Source organism: Diorhabda sublineata, chromosome 5 (genome assembly GCF_026230105.1).
Source record: "Diorhabda sublineata isolate icDioSubl1.1 chromosome 5, icDioSubl1.1, whole genome shotgun sequence".
Classification (NCBI taxonomy): domain Eukaryota; kingdom Metazoa; phylum Arthropoda; class Insecta; order Coleoptera; family Chrysomelidae; genus Diorhabda; species Diorhabda sublineata.
In genome coordinates, this window is record NC_079478.1 from 32,890,250 (window position 1) to 32,915,385 (window position 25,136).

A 25,136-nucleotide genomic window follows, 5' to 3' on the forward strand; every position below is an offset into this window, starting at 1 on the left:
TCAGATCTTTTAATTTATACCTTCCACCTGATTTTGTTCAGGGTATTCCAACCAAGATGTGCTGAATAAACAGGTATATTGAAAACAATTTAGAAGCTCGTTTCCGTTGAAATATTTTTAGTTTTGTGGGACTTCCTGTGGTTCCAATTTTCATTTACTTATTTTTTGGAAGATGTAGTGCATGCATTCATTCGCGACTGTAGCGGGCAGGGGCTGTCCACAGCGCGGATTCTTGTCTCTTACCCTGTGGTGTCTGGTTGATACGTAGATGACTTATTTTTAATTAAACTTCGCCCGGGAAAGGACGCGAGACCGCATGACAAGGGCCTTGCGACTAGTGGACAGTCTACGGATTAACTCAAGGAAAACCGAGCTTCTTTTTTACCAGGGGGCACAACACTGGCACTTTCCCAAATACGTACTCTAAGAGCTGTAATATCTGGGATTAACTCTGGATACAAAACTGTTCTAGTACGAACACGTGAACAACAAAATAAAAAAGGCCACCTGCTCCCTATGTGCATGTAAAAGTGCCTTCGGTTGACATGGGGTGTTTCATCTAAGATCCTCTGGATTTAAAACCCTCCACGCATAGAGGACCATCGTGTAGTGACCCTGTACGGTTATAGCAAAAAAGCAAAAACAAGAGTGCGACTGGACAGAGGTCAACGCCTCGCGTGTTTCATTATCACAGTATCCATGCGTCAGCCCCAACTAGGGTCCGTGGGATCCTACAGAGTCTCCTACCTTTGATACAATTTGAAACTAGGAGGATGGCATACAGGCTGAATAATAAGGGCTTGGTACATCACTGGGAGAGATCAGTGAACTAGTCATTTTAAACTTACTACTGTCTTTGGTATTCGCTGTGATGGAATGTGAATGCGTGATACTCAATCGACGCCATAGAAACACAATCTCAATCTACTCAGATAGCAGAGCTGCCATACAAGCCATAACAGCCGAAAGGGTGTGTTCTATACTATTGCTGGAGTGTAATAAAGTCCTAAAAGAACTGGTGGAGTGATGGCAGATTGGTTGGGTGCCCGGTCACTCGAGCAACAAGGGCAACTACGAAGCGTACTCACCCGTCACCCTGGGATCGTCGAACTCACCAATAGGTCCAAAACTCATTCTTGGTGTAGCCAATGCTACTATTGCATCTCTGATAGTCATATCTCACTGACTGCTCCTATAGTTCAAAGTCGGTTACCCCCCTTACTGGCGTTCCACTTAGCTTCCTATAATCCCTCCCTTCTATACATTATTTATACCCGTCGGTATAATTATGTTTTGTACAACAACTTTTTCTAATATCGGCCGTTTCTAACCTAACTTTTTAATATATCTTCAATATTTTTGTTTTATTGGTTGGTATAAACAGAAAAGGGCTATAATGTGATGACCACGAATATTTATTGTGGGAAATATTTTGAAAAACCTAAAAGTGCAAGGAGAATATTGTAATTTTATTTAGCGGAAAACGGATACATGGGTCATAGAAGAAATGTACACAGATGACAATTTAGGGTACATTCCACTAAGCGTTCACGGCGCCTGAAATACTGTTTTTGGACAACTAGCACATAGCAACTACGAGCGTTGAAAAGATTAACGGAAATTTCAAACTCTCGCAACCATGAGAATCTATTTCATTATTTGATGCGGTATGGGGTATTATAAGTACTTTTGAAGCATTCTTGTGACGCACCATCATGTTTGTCGCAAAGAGATATTAAATTAATATCTCTATGGTTTGTCGCGAGTGCTTAGTAGAATGCACCATTAGGCACATAACCTCGAAATTTGAAATTGACATTGTTAATCGTTTACTTTTGTATGTGTGATAGGATATTTTTAATATTTTATAAAAATGATGAGAACACTTCAAGACTTCGAGCTTCCTCTAGATGGACAAATCTCTCTATGCCAAATAAACGGTAGAGTATTTTACACAAATTTCGATATCGCCAATTTGAACGCGTTAACGAATACAGTAAGTTATAAAACGATTTTTTTACAATTATTAATATACACTGATTGTAGTTAGAGCATCATCCTAAAATTCACATTACCAGAGACTTATTGCATCCAACAACGTCGGGTGACGAAGGGAAAGCTCTGTTCTTACCTGTAGATGTTTCTTTTCTCAAACAACTAACTCAAGTTTATTATGAACAGGGTTATATTGAAGCACTGCATACAGCAGCTTCTCACAATCAATTATTTATATCTAAATCTTCCAAAGCAATATTAGCATTATTAAAATATATTAGGAAAGTTAGGTTATTAATTAATCCAAATTTAAGATACAGTGGCCCTAGTTTAATAGGTAACTATACACAAACCAGGAATTGGCTTAATACTACGATCAGATATATTTCTTGGCATCCTTATTGCATCAAAGTGGCAATAGTTACTTGTGATGACAGTGTGAGAATTTTCAGTAATGATTCCAATTCAGTTTCTCCATTGTTAAAATATAAACTCCAGAAACATATTACTTGTGTCGCATGGAGACCAATGTCAAATACAGAAATTGCAGTGGCACATGAAAACGGGATAATCGTATGGAATATTGATCCTAACTCTCTGGTAAGTTGATTTTTATCATTGAAACTATACTATTCATTGCTGTTGATTTGTTTAGATTACCAGACCCTCGATAAGTAATGCAACTGTATTGCAAAGGGAAGATCACAGACCTGTTATGAGTATGGCATGGTCTCCTAAAGGTGATAAATTAGCTACTGTAGCAGCATGTGACAGGACAATATATATTTGGGATGTAGAATTAGGAAAAACTAGTATTTTGAAGAGATCTGGAGGCTCAGGAAATATTCTAATAAAATGGTCTCCCACTGGGGAAAAACTTTTGACCTGCACAAATAGTCTTGTATTTAGGTAAGTGTTATATTATCATTTAAAATATTTCCAAACTAATCGAACATTTTTAACTACTTGACATATATACAATTCATTCATTCATTTATTAGGATAATGATGAGGATGATGTCCTCAACACACTTAATAAAAAAACTTTCCGCAAACAAAGCCCAAACCAATGAATTAGAACCAATGAAGAAAAATAATTCATCTATTCATCTTTTGCTCTTTGAAATTCGTTCACAATTATTCAAATTACAGTTTTTACTAAAAAAAATTTCAACTTTATAATTTTAAAACTGTTTTTCTGTAAGATCCTTGATTATTTTGACAATTAGTAATGTTGATACATTTATATTACACTCACAGTTTAACAATAATAATTTGTAGGTATTACAGTATGCACTGTAATTTTGTACTTAGAAGAAAGCATGATAATAGGATACTAAAACATTTATTGCTGCTTTTATAAAACCACAAAATAATATTGATGAGCTCGAGACCTTTACTAAAAACAAATCTAAAGAGTTGGAAACCGGTCATATTTCTCTAAATACCAGTAATAATGAAGTTGCTATATTGAAAACAAATCTGAAGAGTCAGAAACCAGTAATATTTTTTTAAATACCAGTAATAATGAAGTTGCTACTGTAGATTAGCAAGAGATGATTGTATCAAACAGTTCTGGGTATTCTATTTCCACTAAATTAGATAATATTTTGGAATATGAGAAGAATGTAGAAAAGAATATGAAAATTTATATGATGCCATGGCTGATTATTGTGAAAATACAAATAAGGATTTTAAAAATGCAAAATGCAAACTATGTTAAAAGAGTTTATGAAAATTTCAGAAATGATTATAAAAGAATTATAACAGTCTTGGAAAAAAAAACAACTAGAATCTCTTACTTTTGCAACTTCTACCGAGTAACAGGAGGCAGTTAATGCAAATGTTCAAATAAACAAAATTAAAAATATTCAATTTTGCTAAAGGCTATGTGGACTATGTGACTTATATGAATAATTTAGCAAAATTATAAATATTTTGCAAAAATTAACTATACTTCCTCATTCATCATTTAAAATCATAAGTCTTTTATATTGGATAGAAACATCTGTACTTGCATAAATCATGGTACAACACCAGAGAATCGAGAGAACATAGAGAATCAAGTAAAGTGTTTTTGGGCATATTACCATAAGGATAAAAGTTTAATGGAAAATTTAGGTCAGTACCAAAATGTTCCCATCTTTAATTTAGAACCTGAAGATTTTATTAATTTTACACGAAGCAAATCAAAAAAGCAAAGTCATGATATAGATAGTGCAAGCAGCAATTGAAAAAGAACTTAAAGATCATTCATCTCTCATGGCAAAAGATTTTGATGAAAATGTCTTCTCTGCAAATGATATTGTTTTGTTTGAAAATGTTAGAAATATAACTGATATCAAATCATTATCAGTCAAATTAAAACTTAAAGTAAGCACTCACAGCTGCATGTCACATAATGAAATTCACATTTTCAAACAGAAAGCTTGTGTTTGTGTTGAAAGATGTTGATATTGATCTGCTGCAGTTCCAATATAGGACATTTCTTCATAAATTGGAAGAAATAACTACGCATATGAAAATTAATTTAAACTTTTATCTAGTATTGATATTATTAAAATACTTTTATCAAGTAAAGGATCACATCAAAATATTGAACTAATTCTTCAGTGGATATGTGTTGCTTCAATACTCCTGTCCGTTGAGAATCAGTTTGCAAATATCAGTATGAATATCGCAACAATAAAAGCAGACCAATAAGTGATGAAACTGCTCATTATTCAATGATGATTTCGGTCAATGAAGGACTGCCAACCAAATGTGTCAGTGCTGTGTTAGAGTCCATGTCAAAATGTTTCGTTAAACAACACAAAAGTACTGACTAGCATTTCTTGCGATGTGGCCACAACATTAAAAATTGGATAATATCAAAATCAGAGAATAAACTGTTGAAATTAAATTCGCCTATTCATTTCATGAATTAAAATCTATATGAAACGATTTTATTATTATTACTAACTTTTTTGTATTCTTCCAGATATTAAATCATCATCTTTATTTTTTAATATTTTTTTTACAGCTTGCAGATACTTTTTGTTATTTTCGGTTGTGCGCGCGGATACTTTGTAATTTTATACAAGTCTCGTTTGGATAAATGTTTTCTAAATTCTGTTCTTGCAGTAACAAAGACAGACTTCTAATGATCCAAAATTTGATTTTATTAAAATTGTTTCAGATGAGAGGTAGTTTTCAAGACAAAGAGAAACGTGTTAACTCGCAGCCATTCCAATAACTTCTTTTTCTTTTTGGTTACATTTTTTTTCATTTCTCTAGTATATTCTTTATATACACTAATATATCATCTTTTCTTCAAAATAGGTACTTGAAATTCTATTATTTTGATGGTAAATCCACTGCTGAAATAATTACAAACCTTTGCCATGAAAGAGAGACTGAAAATTTTTGCATATTGTATATAGAAATGTTTTTCAAGACACTTTCAACTTTTTTAAAAATACTTTCATATTAAACGACTTTTAATTTTTACAAAAAATAACAGAGAAATCAATACTCTACAAGACGAATAACACCAAAACAATGAATTCTTAATTTATTGCAATGAACCTATATTTATTAGATCTGTGTTTTGGAATTGTATGATAGAATGGGTGACCTTTCACATTTCTATTTAATTAGATAAAAAAAAATTATCAGGAGTAGTAAATTTTACATTAGGGGACTTACAGGATAGGCATTTTACCATTACAAGATTTCGACAATCCGTAAACTTTTGTTTGCCGAGATAAACATGTGAAATTGTATATTTGCATAATATATTTATGTATATGATGATTTTTCAATATGCAGCATTTATTAAATTCTGATTCTATGATTTTTAGTAGTCAATTACATCCTATGAATAATTAGGTTTTTCCTGAAGTCATTTTTGTTAAAAAAGGAATTTTCCTAGAGCTGTGCTATAATTTCCTTTCCTGAATTATAACTGACAACCAATTCAACTTACTTACTCACTATCTATTTTTCCACTTTTTAGAAAGGTGATTATGAAGTTCTAACAAAGTAATATATTCAGGTGTGAATTAATTTCTTTATATTTGAAATGTGACAAAGAAATACAATGAATTTTTATCCAAAACAAAGTTAAAATGTAATTTACAATTGATCTGCCTCAGAATTCTGTCATTGGCTAGCCATTCACTTATAAAGTTGAATCCGTGATTGGAAACCAAAAACTCATTAATTAGAAGAGATTTGTAGTACACCGAGTGGTCATGAAGAAAATGAAAGCCATTGGCTCATTTTTAAGTCTCTTAACATGTTTTTTCTCAAACGTTCCAGTGCTTGTATAGTATCTTCTGTTTTTAAGTCGAAGGGCGCCCTTTCCATTAGTAGTCCTTATAGGCTTATTTTAAAATTTCTTGAACTTCTTTATAACTTTCCCAACTAGATGCAACATTAGTCATTCACAATACTTTTTAATCACCCTCGTATTTCAAGATGATATGAAATCATGTATATGAAACCCTAGATCTGATAGTGCATTTAAAAATTGTTGTGTATTTCTATAAATTCCTTCATCAATACCCCATTGCATTTTAAAAAATAAGGTCCTCAATCCACCCCTTTCAAAGATTGTAAAAATTATTCTGGACGACCGTACATGACCAGACACTATATTTTCATTTGAATAATAATTTTGGTAGCTTGAGATAACTTTTTAAAAATATTTATTTTTACAATTATAAAAAGAATGCCTAGAGAAGCTGGTTCAGGGAACTTGACTGTGGGATATAAGTTGCCAGCATCTTCTTATGACAACCATGTCAATAATTATTTATCTTATTATTTTTTAGAGTTTGGGATTGTCGAAATTGGGAATGTGAAAGATGGACGGTATTAAATGGTAGAGTCCAATCAGCCTGTTGGTCAAATTGTGGTACCACACTTTTATTTGCTACCGATACAGAAACGATAATATATGGAGTGATTGTGAAACATGATTTAATATTCACTTCTGACTCTGACACATCGTCCAATCAAGCTCTTCCTATATTTGACATAAGTAAGGTTGATATAGATGGTGTTATTGTTGGAGGATTAGTTCAGTGCATGGAAAGTGATCCTAAAGGAAAATTGTTGGCTGTTATGTTTCAAGACACAGATTGTATAGCTGTTTTTAATATAGTTCGACAACAAGGATTGCAACTTATAGCTAGGTAAGAATATATTATGGTTGACATATTTTTATTTAACTATTTTATTCAACCCGGGGATTCCCTGAAATTGTACGCAACGCTAGTGTATTAGGCAACTTCAACAATAATAACAATTCTTAACAATAAAGCTCTGCAACTAGAATTAACTGTTCTAAAAATAACATGGAAATACGACTGTGTTTATGGATTGACAACGAAATTGAACTTAATATGCCATTAAGCCAATCTGTCATAATGGAAAAAGCTAAAAAAATTTTCTAATTACATTCAGGCTGAGGCAAGTGACATGAGAGAAACTTTCATTGCTAGTCGACGATTGTTTAATAGATTTAAACATCAAAATAATCTTCATAATATAAATATTACAGGAGAAGCAGCAAATGGTGAAACAAAAGCAGCTGCTGAATTCCCAGCAACATTAAAAACAATAATTGAATAAGGAAATACTCCAGAATTGGTTTTTAATGTTGATGTAACAGATCTGTTTTGGAAAAGAATGCCAAAACGAACATTTCTTTCCTATGAAGAAGATTTAATGCTGCCATAGATCACTTATCACTTCTACTGGGTGGTTATGCTAGCAGATATTTCAAATTAAAACCACTGGTAGTTTACTACTCCAAGAACCCTAGAGCGATGAAAGGCATATCTAAATCATGGATAACTACGAAAATTTTCTAGGATTGGTTCACTGAACATTTCTGCCTGTCTGTTGAACATTATCCAGAAATTAAAAAACTTGAACAAAGAGCACTACTATTAGTTGCTAAAGCTCCAAACCATTCCACAAATTTATTAGTGGTTTTCTTGCCGCCTAACACAACTGCCTTAATCCAACCAATTGACCAAGGCACTATATTCAATTTTAAGGCTTATTACTTGCATTGAACAATTAAGTAGATGTTTGAAAAAACAAGACAGAGAAGAGAAGCAATCAATAAGAGAATTTTGTAAAAAACTACAGTATCATAAATGCTGTAGACAACATAAACGTTTCTTGGAATAAGATAACAGAAAAATCTTTGAAAGGAGTATGGGAGAACATTTGGACAGATTTAAATAAGAGCGAAGACATTGGACACTATCGATATAGATGAAATAGCGAAATTAGCAATACAAACTGGTTTAGATGATGTAATGTGGAATACGTCGAATAGTTCAGGAAACAGCAACTAGTCTTTCTAATGATGAGGAATTAACTGAGCAAGAAGAAAACAAAATTATTGATAGTACCGATTTCGAAGAGGAACAAAAAGAACTTTCGATGGTGTTTGTAAAAAGGAGGATCGATATAACTGAAATTTTGGACCAAATTGTTGAATATGATCCAAATTTTAACAGGAGTTCAAAAGTAAGACTGGGTGTTACAGATGCTTCATCCACTTATCAACAACTTCTAACAAAATGCAAAAAAAACGCAAACTACATTAGATGCCTTCTTGACTAAAAGGCAGAAAATTGCACTTCAGGTTCTGGATATATTGGGTTTTATATAAAACTTCCGGGACCGCTAGTTGTATCTCATGAGCCAAACACAATTGGTGGTGGCTGTCAAAATTTCTACACATTTTGACCATTACACCTGATCTGTTATGAAAGCAATTATGTTGTCTTCCAGACAGAAGTCATTCAAATACTGCTGTAATAATTGAGTGCCTACTGCAGCTGGAATTTATTTCTAAATCCATACAAGTCCTAAATTTTTATATTTGGCCACATCAATATTGTGAATATTTATATTCTTATACTTTTTATTATGAGTAGACGTCCACTCATCAAACGTGATTGTAAATCTTTTATTTTCAGACTCCATAATTTTCAATTTGTTTTTGTGTTTTGTGTCCCAGATCTTCTAATATCAATGGTATTCCATCCAATGCAGCCATTCTGGTCAATAGAACCTCCATATTTGAAAATAATCAGTGAGTTTAATTTTCTTTCGTGAAGGTACATTCATACATTTTCGTCATTGAATTACACTACTATTAGTCGTTGATGTACTCGGCCTTTACGACTCCTGCTCTCTCCGATATGTTTGGAACGCATGTGAGTGTGTAACCTTTCCATTGCTCTACCAGAAGTTTTCAAAATTTAACAAACGATAAGATAAACTGCGGGAAATCCCCCGTTTGTATAGTTTCGATGTAGTTTATATTATAATATATTAGGTATAGATTATACCTGTATAACTGGTACATATAATGCTTTTTATTGGTTGACTATTTTGAGCGATTACCAATAATTACGTAATGGAAGGCCTAATTACAATGCATTGAAATACTCATTGATTTCATTAAAACTTGTAAATAATTACATGCTGCATGCATACTTGCATTACATGAAGATTCTTGTTCACAAAAAGTTCACAGGTAGACTTTTACTTGTCCAATGCAGCAAATAATAAATACAAATACAAGATGAAACATCCATTATCAGCCTTACAAAATAGAGTATTAGGAAAATATTTCACTATAGACACTGAAAAAGAGGCATATTTAAAGTGGTTTGTAGGTGAAATAAATATCTCCCTTTTTATAACAAAATCTCAAAAGGATATTATTGGATTAAAGTTTTTACTATATGTGGTGGTAAATAACATTTTGACTAAACTGTATCTAATATAAAAATATTTTCATTGCCTTTTATTTTATTAGATGAAACCACTTCTTCTGATCAAAAGATAATAGCTCTGAAATATGGTTTTGAATGCATGTACCACCTCTTCGAGTTATAAACATCTGTATCTATGTAGTTTATCTAAGACAACACAATTCAATTAAAATGGGGTGGAAAAATAAAGTGTTCAATTTTTAAGTATTAATAAGTGTAATGAACATGTTAACAATGAAAGAAGAAAATTAAATGGATTGGAAAAAATTTGTGTTGGAAAATTGGTTTACTTTTACTTAAATCATAACATTTTTCATTATATACAAGTTAAATTTATCATTTTTCTTGTTTTCAGTTCTCTAATAAATGGCTTACCCGAAGAAAAACCGAGTACTATTAACTTTCTTCAAGACTTTGAAGCAGGAGCATGTTTATCTATAGGATGGTCAAGTGGAAGAATTCAATATTTTCCGGTTATTTATACAGATTTACCATCTACCGAAAACAGTTTTATATCTTCCACTTTAAATTCATGTAATGCGTCCATTTTTTGAATGGATAACAAAAATACTGCAAAGACTAAAAATGCATAGAGTGAATCAAAAGAACATGTAATATCAATTGTGAAAATTACAAAATGAAATTGGTCAACATAACAACATCGGCCAACAATTTTAGAAACAATGCTTGGCTTTGGAAGATTGACCCCTATTTATTTTAATCTTAATTTTCATATATTTCAAAAAATATTCTTAAATAAAAATATCTTGAATAAAATTATTATTATTAGTTGTTTTAATATTTAATTAATATACAAATGAGTTTACCAAAATCTCAACATCCAGGAAAAAACCTTTTAGCAGACCAGCAGTAATACATCACCATGTGACAGTCCCTCCTCACTGACATCTATCTTACATCACTTTTTGATACTGATGAAAGTGTTGCATCTGTCCCTCTAATTTCCCAGCTTTTCAGTAAATAAACTCGGTTGGTTATAGAATTTTATCATTTTTGCTTAACCATCAGTAATATGTCACCATGGGATGGTCCCTCTTTGCTGACATCTTTCTAACATTATTTTTCGATCCTGGTGAAAGTGCTGTATCTATCCTTCACTCTAATTTTCTAGATTTTCGATAAATAAACTCTGTTGATTGTGGAATTTTATCATTTTTGCTAGACTAGCAGTAATATGTCATCATGTGACCCTCTTTACTGACACCTTTCTTACATCACTTTTAGATCATAGTAAAAGGTCTTATTCATCCTTCACTATAATTCTCCAGCTTTTCATTAAAACCATTCAGTTGTCTATATTTATCATATTTGATAGACTAGCAGTAATCTGCCACCATGTTTACCCTTTCAATGACACCTTTCTTAGATCCTGCTGAAAGTAATGTATTTGTCCCTTACTATAATTTTCCAGATTCTCAGTAAATCCAGTTGACTGTGCAATTTTATCATATTTGCTAGGCCAGCAATAATCTGTCATCATGTGACAAGTTGAAATAAAATTGGAGATTAAACTGAAGTTTAAACTATAGATGGAATTCTAGTTTAAACCAAGAATAAGCAAAGTTACTTTATTTTGCAGGTAACAATTGAACTCATATTTTTTTGTCAGTTGTCATCCTCGCGGAAATATAACCAACCTTTCCAAAAGAAAATATTCGCTTGGTTAGTTTTAAATTTTAATTGTTCAAGAAATTTATATGAACAAAATACAAATAGAGGGCCATATAACTCTGATGATGGGGTAGTACTGCATTTGGTAAATATCATGTAGAGTTCATCAAATACGAAATGTATATCTTCAGTCATTTTAGCGAGACCAAAACTACTCAAAACCGTACATATCGTACAAACGTGAACAACTTAAAAAAGCTAAGTTGAAATTCTCAGTTTAATGTTTGACTAAAGTTTAAACTACCCCCAGATCGCCGGTAACGTTAAAACCTAAGTTTGTCGGTAAACACCATGTATAAAACATGTCGTTATACGTAGTTTAAACTAGCGTTTAAGGTAAAATTGCGCCTTACATCACTTTTAGATCTAGGTATGTGTGCTGTATCTATCCTTCAGTATAATTTTCTAGATTTTCGGTAAATCAATTTACATGATGTAATTGTATGATCATATTTGTTACTAATACTCCAGCTTTCACCATTTCCATACTTATTTAGTGGAATGTCTTACAAAATCTCTTTTATTGTGTACAAATTTGATAAGTAGTGGCAGAAGAATGTTGAATCTTTCAATAGCTCAAGAATTATTTAAAGCTTGCTACATATATTGGAATAGTATAAATTGCATGCATTCGACTTTGTCAATTTCATTCAATCAAAGTATTTGTAATGTACTAGAAACTATACAAAGAAACAAACCTTCAAATTTTTTATCGTGATATTGTAATAATTTAAGACTATTTGCGAGTAGTATCAGCAATTTAAAAATAGAAATGAGGCATTAGAATGATCGAGATCTCAAAATTAATATTTGATCGTTCCAAGCTCTTAATTTCACAAATTTTTGCTAAAATCTTATGGTTCCTGATATTGATAACATGACAGAGCATATGATCGCCAGTGTCTTTAGAGAATATCGGTGCATCCATTGTTTAATTGTTGTTTTGATCTGCCAGATCATATTCAACAATCTTTTCAAGAGGGCTGCAACGATTCACCAAATTTTAGTATTCGTCAGTCAACATATTTGTGACCCAGCGAACACAAACTATTCCGTAACAATACAATACAGAAAAAATACTTTTTTATTTTTTAGCAGCCATGATACAAGAGCATTGCATATTATCAAACAACGTGCAAGAAATTGCATGCAACATTATATTCCACCAATGTGTACAATTTTGAATGTGTTTAAGGGGGGGGGAATTACTTTTAACAAAAGTTTTCTGCATTTTGTAGGACACTCGTCATTCGATTCTGTGTTTTACACAAAATTTTATATATTTTTTCTTTAAATATTAATAAAACATTGAAATCTTACATATAATTCATTTTCTTAATAATAGGAATGAAGAATTTACAGTTTAATACTAAGGTATGTATTAGCAAAATTATTTCAATCACTCAGTAAATCGTCATCAATATTGATATCCTGTAACAAAAAATTTAACATAAATTATTACATCTATAATCTAAAAAACAAGTAAGAATTGTCTCTCAAGCACCAAGCTTCATATAAACAACTCGAACAATGATTTAACAAGAGCAGATTTGCAAATAATAAAGTAAAATTTGTCATCTTACGTTTATAAGATTTAATGAAATAAAAAATTCTATGCTAGAAAAACAATGTAATTAGTTATTAAAATTTAATATTTACATAGTTAATATGTAATTAATAATAATAATAATAATTAATAATAATTAATTTGCTTGGAATTGTCTACGAATATTTTTGGAAATCAAAAATACCCATTATTTGGGTATTTGGTATCATTTCAAAATATTTCCAGGTGTTTGTTGAATCTCTAAATATTCCATATGCACCAAATGTTTCACATCAACAGAACCAAAGATTAGTCATATAATTAAATTACACCGTTGTTTGCGACCTTCTCCATTAATCTAATCTTTCAAAGTGTTGTTAGAAATGGTTAACAAAAGGTACTTTCAAATATCTTAATCGGCAGATTGATAACCCAAGCAGATAAATTTTGGAGTGTGAATGGTAATGAGGTAATGTATCGAAAACAGAACTAAGACTATTTCAGACCAATCTCAAATCCGCTCTGTTATATGGGGCTGACACTTGGAAATATAATAGAAAGATGTTTCAGAAAATTTGGACCTTTACCAACAGATACCTATAAAAAAACTGATGAAAAGAAAATATACGTAATGATTACGAAGCTAAAATAGAGATTGAGAGGTCGTATATTACGGAAACCAGTAAAAAACATAACAAGACAACAACAGGTAAAAGAAAAATAAGCATACCTGTAGGGACATGGAAAACTACCGTGAAAGAACTGCAACAGATAAACTTAACATGGAAAGAGGCTACAGAAATACCAATAACGGAAGGAAATGGAGAGTCATCTTTAACAATACTGGATGGAACTCATAAAAGGGCGTAAGAGGATAGAAACCTGTAAACTGCACCGAAATGTGCCCTTTGCACCACTGTGTGCTATGTGATGAATGTATCAAGATTTATTTATAACCAAGATATAAAATGTCGTTTCAACAAAGGGTTCTTGAACAAAAGTCCAGTGGTTAGCAACTTTCTATACTATTATTAATACAAGTTATGGAACATAGTTTCAACCAAAGGGTTTTCAAAAGATAGTTCGGCAAAATAGTTTACAAATAGAAGTGAAGATAGCGAATTCCTGAACTATCATACTGGGAATCAACACAAGTCATGACAATGTGGTAGTAGATTTGGCCGTTGGTAGTAGATGTGGCCCAATCCCATCGCCCAATGAAATACCACCACATCGGATCCCAAACTATTTACAGCAGCGTGTGAACTAGAAATCCAAACTCAGGATCCACCTACACCACGTAAAGTATATGATGGATTAAAGATCGGCCAAATGGAAGCATCTAAAAGATCTTTTTTATGTTCCCTTAGAATTATGTTTGCTTCAATTGCCAAAATAGATCAAGGTCTTTCTGGTTTGTAATAAAAGCGGTGAGCAAAGGCTTTCATAAGTCAAAATTTCACTGTTGGCTGGAAAAGACAGGTCAATCACAGTGACAAAAGAGACTTGTGGGGTCGCATATGGGGTCGAAAACTACCACCCATCTTGACTGGAATTGGTTTATCACGATCACCGCAAGATAGCTTGCGGTGTTGAGGTTGGAAGTAATATATCCCGGCATAGTCACGTGGCTGAATTGACTAAAGAATCTCCACATAAACTTGAAGCCCTCTTTAAGACCAAAGCTTCCAAGTATACCCTGAGAATGCTGGTGTCAATATAGAAGAAAACAATTCGACTTATAGGCGATCCAGAGCATAGAAGAAAGGTCACTGACCTGATTGTTTTACCGATACTACCACGACAGTTGCTCTTCCAACATAATCTCACCTAGAGCAATTTGACAGACAGACGTAGATCATGAGCGTCTACAGACGCCCAGAACGTCAATTTATAGAGATTTCTTTCTTTGGAGAGGTGCAAGCCTGTGAAATCAGCTACAAAGGCACCCGAATACTACAACCTATAGAAGTTCAAGACCAATATCCACAGGCACCTTCTACAACAGGTACTCGAACTACTCGAGTCTAATAGGGTTTACCTTCTTGTGCTTGCTTCTTACAAAAAAAAAACTGACGTTGAACAAAGAGGCATAATTTTCATAACTTATTTAAATATATTATTTTTATTTAAAACTTACCGTTGTATCGATATTATCGTCAATATTGACGTCATCCAAATCTAAATCATCATCATCTTGATCTAATAAACTTTTACTCGATTGATTATCAGTGGGGCTAAAACAAATAATAAGTTGCAATGTGTTGTGGAAACTTAAAAAGTGAACTTTTAAAGATATTAAATACATAACTTTTGCCTAGTTGCCTAGTATATTTTTTTTCATTATAATAATAATAATGATAATTTTTATTAAGCATCTAATGAAATAATTATAGCACTCGTAATCTGGATCACGTTCACTGACAATCAGAAACTAAACTGAAGAGAATAAGGCATAGTTATATATGATCAATAAGGCGCAAAAAACAGATAAAACCACTGAATAAAGAGAAACAAATATAAATGTGATAAATCATGAAAAAATTATGCCACAAAACAAAAGTAATTAAAATAGAGAGTTTTAGGTTTAATGTTTTTTTGGAAATCATCTCTGATATGTGATCTATCCAATCCAGAATTATTGTTTTTGGAGGCCCATATAATATGTCTGAATATCAAAGATATACATGGCTTAAAATAAAAGTTACATGAAATATTAACTGAAGTGTTGCAAACAGTTTAAAAACTTTATTTAAATATGGAATGAATAAAAATAATAACAGACTTTTTTTATTCATATATATGATGTTTAGGTTACATGGTCCACATCAACAGATCAATAACAATTAAATAATCAATTCAAAGTGATTTTACTCACTTAATAGAAGACGAAACTGCAATATTACTGCTAGGCAATGCTTCAGGTACTCCACTTCGCAAATTTGACGATATTCCAGTATTCCTTAACTGTGCCTCTACCTCTGCTAAAATATTCCTATCGAGATTTGGAGTAATTGTAGGAGCTATAGAAGCAGGAGCTAATCCTGTGTTATTTTGTTCTATAAATTTCTGAGCTACTAAAGCTTCTTGAAGACCAGGGAAAAGATTCTCATAATTTTTAGGATCAGCTAAGCTTTGTCCAGCTTTTTGATTTACACTTGATAATTGAGCTTTCCAAAGTTCCACTATTTCAGAAATTTTATCTGGTAGGTAAGACCTTGCGAAAAATGCTGCTTCTGGCAATCTTCCTGTACTTATGAGGATATCTAGACATTTGGTCAAATCCCCTACTAAAAAATGAGATAGAAAAGATAAATTGTGTTTTCCTTCAGCTTGTGTTGTTTCTGCTAATGTTCGGACCAATTGTTCATCACCTGAACTGGTACCTAGAAGTAACAATCCTCCATAATCTTGTGCTTTTTGCATACATTCTTTAGCTAACTCTACATTGTTAGTAACCGCCGCTAATTCACCTAGCTGACTCCATTTTTGTGGATTATTAGCTTCTTGTGCTAAAATTCTAGCAGTATTAAGATCTTCTAATGCAACAGCTAGTTCAAATCTATGTTCAGGATCTGTACTCACAGCCAAAGCTTGCTGTTTAAAACCTTGTTTTTCCAAGAAATGTGCTACTCTTGTTCTGTGCTCTTTAGGAATTGATGGTAATACTCTGTCTGCTGTTGGAAAGTCCCTTCTCATTACAGCTGTCTGATATTCAAGTACTGAAAGGAGCAGTTGGTAACTAACTACACTTAACTCTTTATCTACCAGATATAATCTGTCATCTTTTGGAACATAACCCAATACATATAAAGGACGATCTAAATGTGCTATAGTCACCAATTCTCCACCCACAAAATAATTGATACGATTAACAGCATTTGTGTAAATGAAACAATCGCCTACCCATAAACCTGTTCGTACTGATTCATTTACTTCACCTAGAAGATTGAACGCTGACTCTACTCCATCATCTGCCACCTACAAAATAAACAAGAATATTGAACAAATTACGTAGTTCCTTATTTCTTTTAGTTCAGCCATTCTCAAATTTTTTTGCCTCGATTCTGTCAGGGTTCTAAATTTATTAAAGATAGAAATAAAAGTCACAATACTACAGATGATGAAGATGAAGAAATCTTGCTAGTTATTTACTTTTCAAGAAGTATAAAAATTAATAAGAATCAGTGTATTGAAATCAATGATATTCTTTATTCCATGTGAAGATATATTATTATTATTTTTTTTATGGAAACTTCCTCCTCATTTAATGAATTTATTAAATATCTCTGATACTATATTCCAAGTGCAAGAGTAATGAGTAAATATGTTTGCTTTTATCAAAAAAAAAATTGACTCTTGTTATTGCGATATAACAAATTCAAAAAGTAGTTTCGAAACAATTTCCATGTTCGATATTTCCTATTGGAAAATGATCACTATGTTATTTAAAACCTTAAAGAGCCATTTAGTGAGCTTGAGTTGCAATTTCAAATGATACTCTTTTTCATTGTATCAAATTATCAGAATCAATCAAATAGACATGTTGGACTATCATATAAGTAGAACAACTAATATGTTTCATGGAACACATTAAACAAATCAAAATTTGTTAACAAACTTTTGAACTAACCTCGTAAACGACTATACATAAATCTATTGTGTACAAATATTAGGATGTTAAATTTTTTTTCTGACTCTTATCCCCTCAAATTTTTTTAATTGATGTGAGAAAAATCCTCACAAAATCATGAGCTCCATAGGTCAACTCTAAAGGGTGGCCTTTTTTTTCTTTTCTTTTTTTAATTTCTCATTCAATTAATGGAAAACAAGTTTTTTTCCATTTGAAATTATACAAAATTTATGCAATTTTTTTACAAAAAAACCTATATTTTCAAAGTTGAGTATGGTATAAGATTATTTTCAAAAATAACTGAATTTTGAAATTTTAAAAAACAGCTTGCAATACTGATGATTTCACGACCATATGATCTAGATTTTATAAGTGGTCTCAACCATGTTTAAAATTTGTGATCCATACAAAAACAATACTGCTTAATAGTTGAAGTAAATATTTTACAGATGATGTAAAAAAAATATTGTAAGCTATTTTCTCAATCTTCAAAATTGAATAATTTTTTTATGGCTACTACTTTTCTTTTAAAGACAATTTAAGTGTTTTACAATTTTGTAAAGCTTAAAGATTTAACTTAAAAATTTAAGTATAATATAGTTTTTCGTAAAAAAATTTCATAAATTATGTGTAATTTCAAATTAAAAAAAACCGTGTCAATTGAATGGGAAACTAAAATGAAAAAGCGACCCCTTAGAGTTGAGCTATAGAGCTCATGTTTTGTAAGGATTCTCTTTACATTAAATAGAAACATTTGAGAAGGTAAGAGTCACAAAAAACTTTTTTGAAGCACCCTAATATATATTGGATCCACTAACCTGGTTATTATCCTTGGCCTTCTGTACTTCATCAACATCATAAGACAGAATAAAATAACTGTCTTCAGTAGCCAAGCAAACAAGTTTCCCGCTATCTGACCAGTAAACAGCTTTAGGTTGGATTTCAATTCTACGAACCAAATCAAGAGTTTCCCAATCATAGAAAGTTAATCCAGATACTGATTTTACCCCCAAGAGGTAACCACCATATATACCTAAAATTTTTGTAAACATTTAGTTTTCTGGTAACTTATGATTTTTTTTTTTTTTCAGTTTAAAACAAGAGATATTTAGCAACTAGCTCCAAGCCTTCTTATGGTTATAGATGGAATTTGTAATGGATTGAAAGCAAAGAACTTATTAGTTGGTCTAGTCTGGTCTTCCATCATATAGATTCAAATTAAAATGCTTCGGAACTTTATTTGAATGCTACCTACAGTAGAATATAAGCCATCATCCAAATAAATTTCAAGTACTGATAGATAAAACCATAACCCACTATACCATTGCCAAATAACAGTTAATTATTATAATTATAGAAAAATTGGTTTACTTGAAGTAACAATAAGATAACTGTAGAGCAAACTGTTACATTTTTTATTTATATTACCTTCGGCTCCAAAGTCTGATTTAAAATTTTTCTTTTCCTTGAAATTTTTAAAGATCCTTATAGTGGACCCAGATTCTCTAATAGCATATTCACTGGAATCTTGAGCCCACACAAATTCTTGTGCACTACCAAATGCTTTATTACGCAAAGCCATGGCAGTGTATATTATGTATTCACCATCTCCACACACAACTACAAAACGACCATTGGGATTATGTTGAATAGTCTGTGGGTAAATTTCGCAGGCACCCATATCTTTTACAGAAACAGGGAGACGTTCACCATCACGTATTTCAGCACCTGAAATGTAATTATAATATTTAATGTTTTTTAATTACAATAAAATTATTTGTAGGAGACAACATACCTTCAGGAAGTGCTTTAAGGTTGGCTTGCTGAAGTTCAGCATGTCTGGCCCAAATGATTTTTCCTCCACTAGCATCCATACTAACGGCAGGTTCTTCTCTACCCACCTTGACTAAAATACTACCTTCGTCATACCCCAATGCTACATTATTTGATCCTTTCAGACAACATATTGTCCAAACTCTTTCAAAACCATAGTTTAAGCTACTTTCTAATCTATGAGTGTTGGCATGCCAAGCTCTTACAGTACCATCTTCACTTCCTGTGAGTGCTATTGGCAATTCTGGATGGAAACATACAGCAGTGACATTTTGACCATGTCCTTCTAATGTTTGAACACAAGTTTTGTTTTGGTAATCCCAAATTTTCACCAATCTATCATCGGCTCCAGATATTAAATATGGTTTATCACCCCCATGATAATAATCTACACAGTTAACACCTTTTTCATGTCCTTCAAGGGTAAAGTTGGCAGTTGATGCACCTAGCTGCCATACTTTCAATGTTCTATCTAAAGAAGCACTTGCAAATGTATTATTATCCTTTGGATTTATGGCAATTTGCATTACATAATGAGTATGGCCCTCAAAAACTTGTTGACATGCCCAAGCCTTTTCCCAATTCCATAACTTAATAAGCATATCATCTACATAAAAAATAATGTTCAATATTATATTCTTTCATCAAATAAAATTCTGCTTCTCGCTATTACTAATGCCAATAATTAATTAACCTACTTACCACTACAAGTTAAAATATAAGGTTGAGTTGGATGTGCTACAATACATCTAACATAATCAGAATGAGCTTCAAAAGAATGCACACGATCTAGTGTATTGTAATTAAAAACTCTGATTTGCATATCATCAGATCCACCAATAATCCAATTTTTCCTTGGTACGAACTTCGCAGCTCTAACTGGCAAATCACATACTTCAAACGTCTTGACCAGTTGCTGATTCTCAATATTCCAAACATTTATATTCCCACTGTAAAGAGAACATAGCATCCAGGGTTCTGTGGGGTGGAGATCTACACATTTTACCCGGTCAGAACGAGCTGTTAGCTTTCTCTTTATATCTAGTCGAAGGGGCTAGAATTTAAAAATACAATCATACATGCTCATACAGTTCCTTATTAAATTTACCATTTTCGTGTGTAATAATTATCAATAAATATAACAGCAATTATATGAACTTGACACGATTATAAACACATCACCATTCTTGTTTTGTCAAAAAAATAACCTAAATTATTACGTGGCTCTTCTTTTTTTAATAAGTTTACGTGTTTCATCAAAGGCGTTCGTTTGTGATGTGATAACAAATTTTAACCAGGTTTTATGTAAAGAGCAATTGATTTTTCTTAAGGACTCCGTAAAAAAATATTAGTATAATATTTATTTTAGAACCTTTTCAATTATGAGATAAACAGCTTAAAATTTGGCTATGCAAAACGAATATCTGTCATGCAATGTGCAAGAAATTGAGGTTATCTTTTCTAACCTTAACTCGTCACTTCCAACATCATTTGAAAGTGCAACAAATTTACCAGATGTTGTAATTCGTCTCTAATTTAAATAATTATAAAAGTAATAGCTAGAAAAACAATAAACTGTTTAAATAAACATCAAATATGACAGGAGGACAACAGCTAACACCAGATGAAAAATACAATCTCATATCTAGAAATCTTCAAGAAGTTTTAGGAGAAGATAGGATCAAAGAAATATTAAAGGAACGCGATGTTCGGCTCTACTGGGGTACTGCCACCACTGGTAAACCACACATTGCATATTTTGTACCAATGTCCAAAATAGCAGATTTTCTTAGAGCTGGTGTTGAAGTTACAATACTATTTGCTGGTATGTATATTTATAAATACCGCATAACTTAGTGTAACAAACAAGTATTATTTAAGATCTTCATGCATATTTGGACAATATGAAAGCACCTTGGGATTTGTTGGAGCTTAGAGTTCAGTACTATGAACACAGTATCAAAGCCATGCTTAATTCTATTGGGGTTCCACTTGATAAATTGAAATTTGTAAAAGGAACAGACTATGAATTATCAAAGGAATATTCTTTAGATGTGTATAAAATGACATCAGTAGTTACTGAGCATGATGCGAAAAAAGCTGGAGCTGAGGTTGTTAAACAAGTAGACAATCCTCTGCTTAGTGGACTTTTATACCCTAGTGAGTTACTTGCTTCAAAATTTCTTCCATATATATTTACAATGTCTAGTATTTTATTAAATAATTGTTATTATAGTTTTACAGGCTTTGGATGAAGAGTATCTCAAAGTTGATGCCCAATTCGGTGGTGTTGATCAAAGAAAAATCTTCACACTTGCTGAAAAATACTTGCCACAACTAGGGTACAAGAAAAGAGCCCACCTTATGAACCCAATGGGTAAGTATCATTTTAAAAATTTCTTCTAAATTCGATAATTATAGGAATATTCTTTGTATTTAACTTTTCAACTGCGACACTCCTATAATCAAGCTAGAAAGGCTTTCCCAGCGTGCTATGCCCCACTTTAGTAGGTCTAGACCAATATAAAATATAATATATATGCAAATATAATTAGAAATATTATAAATTAATTTTATTCAAACAATTCATTTATTTAAAAAAAATTTACTTCTTACTACTTACTACTATGGATAACTAATGATGTAAAATACCTGATTGTTTAAAAATTTGAAAAATACCCAGGTATTTATGATGACTGTAAAAGTTACCAGCTCATCATTTAATTTGAATTTAGTTGATTACATACATTCATAATGTTTAAGTGGATATTAAATAACTATTTACACATATTAGAAAATTGTATATGGGAATATCAATGTAACACCTCGATCAATTAAATTGGGTCAAAACCTTTTGTCTGGGTTTTCAACTATATGGTTGTTCTGTTGAAAAGTTAAAATTTATTTGGAAAATACTTGTAATAATGAAAGAATGTCAGATGACCAGATTTATCAAGATTGATTCCTATTCTTTGGAGTCAGATAAACCATCCCCTAAAGTACCTATTTACATTTCTGGAAGATTTATGTAATTTTAGACATTTTCTCTGTAGGCCACATCTTTTTTTCAAATAATTTCCAATATTACAATATTATTATCAAATAACTTCAACCATATGCTTTTAGTGCCTGGACTCACAGGAACAAAGATGTCGTCCTCTGAAGAAGACAGTAAAATTGATTTGCTGGATTCACCCGCTAATGTTAAAAAAAAACTCAAAAAAGCTTTTTGTGAACCAGGAAACATTGAAAATAACGGCTTGTTATCTTTTTCCAAACATGTACTATTTCCTTTGTTAAAACCTGATGAAAAATTTTCTGTTTCACGTAAAGCAGAATACGGTGGAGACCTAAATTTTTCTGTATATGATGAATTAGAGCAGGCTTTTGCTAAGGAAATAGTGCATCCAGGTGATCTGAAAGCAGCAGTGGAAATCTATATAAATAGATTATTAGATCCCATTAGAAAAACTTTTGATTCTCCAGAATTGAAGAAGTTAACAGAGAAAGCTTACCCCGTACAAAATAAAAGTAAGTATACAAATTAGCCGTTCTTTTAATAAGCCTTATAAATTAGTTTTAATATATATTTTAATTAAAATATCATAAAAAAAATGAAATTATTAGTCTCTGAAATCTAAAAATTATATTGCAAATAAATAACTAATTGTCTTTTTCAGAGAAAAGTTTAACACCTCAAAATCAATGGTTTATTTTGTACTATGTCATGTTTTTATTTCTTTATTGTTCAATTTTGTTTTTTAGAAGGAACTACTGGTCAAATCGGGACATCAGAAGAAATTGTTCCTAGTAGACTGGATATACGTATAGGGAAAATTGTGGAAGTGTCAAAACATCCAGAAGCTGATAGTTTGTATGTAGAAAAAATTGACTTGGGAGAAGAAAAACCTAGAACAATAGTAAGTGGTTTGGTTAATTTTATACCTATTGAAGAAATGCAAGACAAGATGGTTGTGGTGTTGTGTAATTTGAAACCTGCCAAGATGAGAGGAATCGAATCTCAAGGAATGGTTTTGTGTGCATCTGTGTAAGTAATTTAATTTAAAATTTAGTTTGTGCTGTCTAGGGTATTATTTAAAATAAAACGTAAACGATATTTAAAACTATGAAATATGAACATAAGGAAATAAAATAACGGTTTATGCATACATCTAAGACTAAGATTTAAGAAAAAAATATGTCTTTTAAAATTTTTAATCATACTTCATTGGTAGAGTTCACACCAATAATGAAAATTTAGTGGTCCAAAAGGACCACCTAAGTTATGATTTAGTGGTCCAAAAATATAACGTGGTAGACAAAAGTAAAAAAATTAACATATGTATGCTACACACACTTTTATACATATTTTTACGGCATATATAAATTCTTTTATGCAAAAACAGCACAGTAAATATAAAACATAAGTTTTTTAAAAATATTTTGGGCGACGAATTTGTCGTCGATGTGTATGATTTAATTGGAAAGATTCGACATCAATTGGATGTTTTCTTTCTCATTGCTTGCAAATACAAGCAGAAAAACAATCTGGGAACCATGGTTTTGACATAAAGGTTTTGTTAGTATAGTAAAGTACTTTTATTTAGTGTCCAATACAAATCTACGACTCAGTATCGCTATATTAAATTAATTTGATCAAAAAATGATTTGTACAACATAGAGGTTTTTATATTGTGATATTAATTCAATGACATCATTTCTCAGAGAAGAACCTAGACAAGTAGAAACTCTAATACCACCAGAGAATGCTGTTCCCGGAGAGCGAGTATTTGTAGAGAACTTTGAAGATGGAAAACCGGATGAAGTGCTTAATCCCAAGAAAAAAGTATGGGAAAAACTACAGGCAGACTTGAAAGTTGATTTGGAATGTGTAGCACAATGGCAGGGTAATAACTTGGTAACTAAAACAGGTGATAAAATAAGAAGCAAAACTATGGTTGGTGCTCCTATTAAATAAGTTTTATTTTGCATTTTATATATTTATTACTCATATAAGCATTTGCAATAAAATTGAAGCTTTGAATTGTAAATATTTTCATTTTATGTTAATCTGTATCCCCCTCTCTAGTCCAATAAAATTGAAACCCTTTATGACAATTTTTGAAATGGTTAACATATAGCATATTGGTTCTTAAAATTGCATCTCCCCGAGAATTGATTCAACTCGAAGTTAGTCGAGTCGAATCTCTAGGATGTCACGATTTTTTACAACTATACAACAAAATGTGGGAATTAATCAAGATTCATGAAAGGAAAACCTTTTTCTAAAATATTGACTTTTATTCATTATTTCCTATAATCTTTATATTAATTCAAAATATGTCCACCCTTGAAAGAAAAAACCTAAACATGTCTAACCTTTGACTCTACTAGTTTAATGTCTTCTTTTAGTGCAATCCACCTTAGCAAACATTACTTAAGAATGTGTCATAAGTTGTTTTTATCTGGTGAATTGACGGGCAAATCAAGCACTTTTAATTTATTCTTCTGGATAAAGATTTAGAATTGGAAAAAGTTATGTTAAAAAGATTCCACCAATTATTATCAAGGAAGAACAAACATATGGTATAATTTTTCAATGTATTTGACAGAATTCATCAGGCCTTAAATAATAAATAAGCTTTCA

At 31.7% G+C, this 25,136-nt stretch overlaps 3 protein-coding genes across 3 annotated transcripts; 2 read left to right on the forward strand and 1 right to left on the reverse strand.

Moving 5' to 3' along the window:
- Positions 1–1,758: 1,758 nt before the first annotated feature.
- Positions 1,759–10,562, forward strand: LOC130444590 (aladin-like). The gene is made up of 5 exons (XM_056779818.1): positions 1,759–1,996; positions 2,047–2,595; positions 2,651–2,904; positions 6,813–7,175; positions 10,141–10,562. Exons 1-5 carry the CDS (start codon positions 1,874–1,876, stop codon positions 10,337–10,339), a joined length of 1,488 nt encoding a protein of 495 aa, XP_056635796.1. The 5' UTR covers positions 1,759–1,873; the 3' UTR covers positions 10,340–10,562.
- Positions 10,563–11,438: 876 nt separating this feature from the next.
- LOC130444588 (coatomer subunit beta') lies at positions 11,439–20,713 on the reverse strand. Its single transcript, XM_056779816.1, has 8 exons — positions 20,598–20,713; positions 20,192–20,543; positions 19,452–20,096; positions 19,085–19,384; positions 18,475–18,689; positions 15,902–17,004; positions 15,164–15,260; positions 11,439–12,908 (listed from the first exon to the last, which is right to left on the reverse strand). The coding sequence occupies exons 1-8, from the start codon at positions 20,598–20,600 to the stop codon at positions 12,873–12,875; spliced, it is 2,751 nt and encodes a 916-aa protein (XP_056635794.1). The 5' UTR covers positions 20,601–20,713; the 3' UTR covers positions 11,439–12,872.
- On the forward strand, positions 20,710–24,540 carry LOC130444589 (tyrosine--tRNA ligase, cytoplasmic). Its single transcript, XM_056779817.1, has 6 exons — positions 20,710–21,314; positions 21,371–21,649; positions 21,726–21,866; positions 22,616–23,020; positions 23,255–23,537; positions 24,215–24,540. The coding sequence occupies exons 1-6, from the start codon at positions 21,086–21,088 to the stop codon at positions 24,465–24,467; spliced, it is 1,590 nt and encodes a 529-aa protein (XP_056635795.1). The 5' UTR covers positions 20,710–21,085; the 3' UTR covers positions 24,468–24,540.
- The last annotated feature ends 596 nt before the right edge of the window (positions 24,541–25,136 follow it).

Excerpts from the sequence above, each read along its gene's own strand:
- LOC130444589 (XM_056779817.1), top strand. The coding sequence starts at position 21,086 with ATGACAGGAGGACAACAGCTAACACCAGATGAAAAATACAATCTCATA. Across the intron at positions 21,650-21,725 it reads TAGTGGACTTTTATACCCTA|TTTTACAGGCTTTGGATGAA; the intron begins GTGAGTTACTTG and ends TTGTTATTATAG. Across the intron at positions 23,538-24,214 it reads ATGGTTTTGTGTGCATCTGT|AGAAGAACCTAGACAAGTAG; the intron begins GTAAGTAATTTA and ends ATCATTTCTCAG.
- LOC130444588 (XM_056779816.1), bottom strand. Across the intron at positions 20,097-20,191 it reads TTATATTTTAACTTGTAGTG|ATGATATGCTTATTAAGTTA; the intron begins GTAAGTAGGTTA and ends TTTTTTATGTAG. Across the intron at positions 19,385-19,451 it reads CCTTAAAGCACTTCCTGAAG|GTGCTGAAATACGTGATGGT; the intron begins GTATGTTGTCTC and ends ATTACATTTCAG.
- LOC130444590 (XM_056779818.1), top strand. The coding sequence starts at position 1,874 with ATGATGAGAACACTTCAAGACTTCGAGCTTCCTCTAGATGGACAAATC. Across the intron at positions 2,596-2,650 it reads ATATTGATCCTAACTCTCTG|ATTACCAGACCCTCGATAAG; the intron begins GTAAGTTGATTT and ends TGATTTGTTTAG. Across the intron at positions 7,176-10,140 it reads GGATTGCAACTTATAGCTAG|TTCTCTAATAAATGGCTTAC; the intron begins GTAAGAATATAT and ends TCTTGTTTTCAG.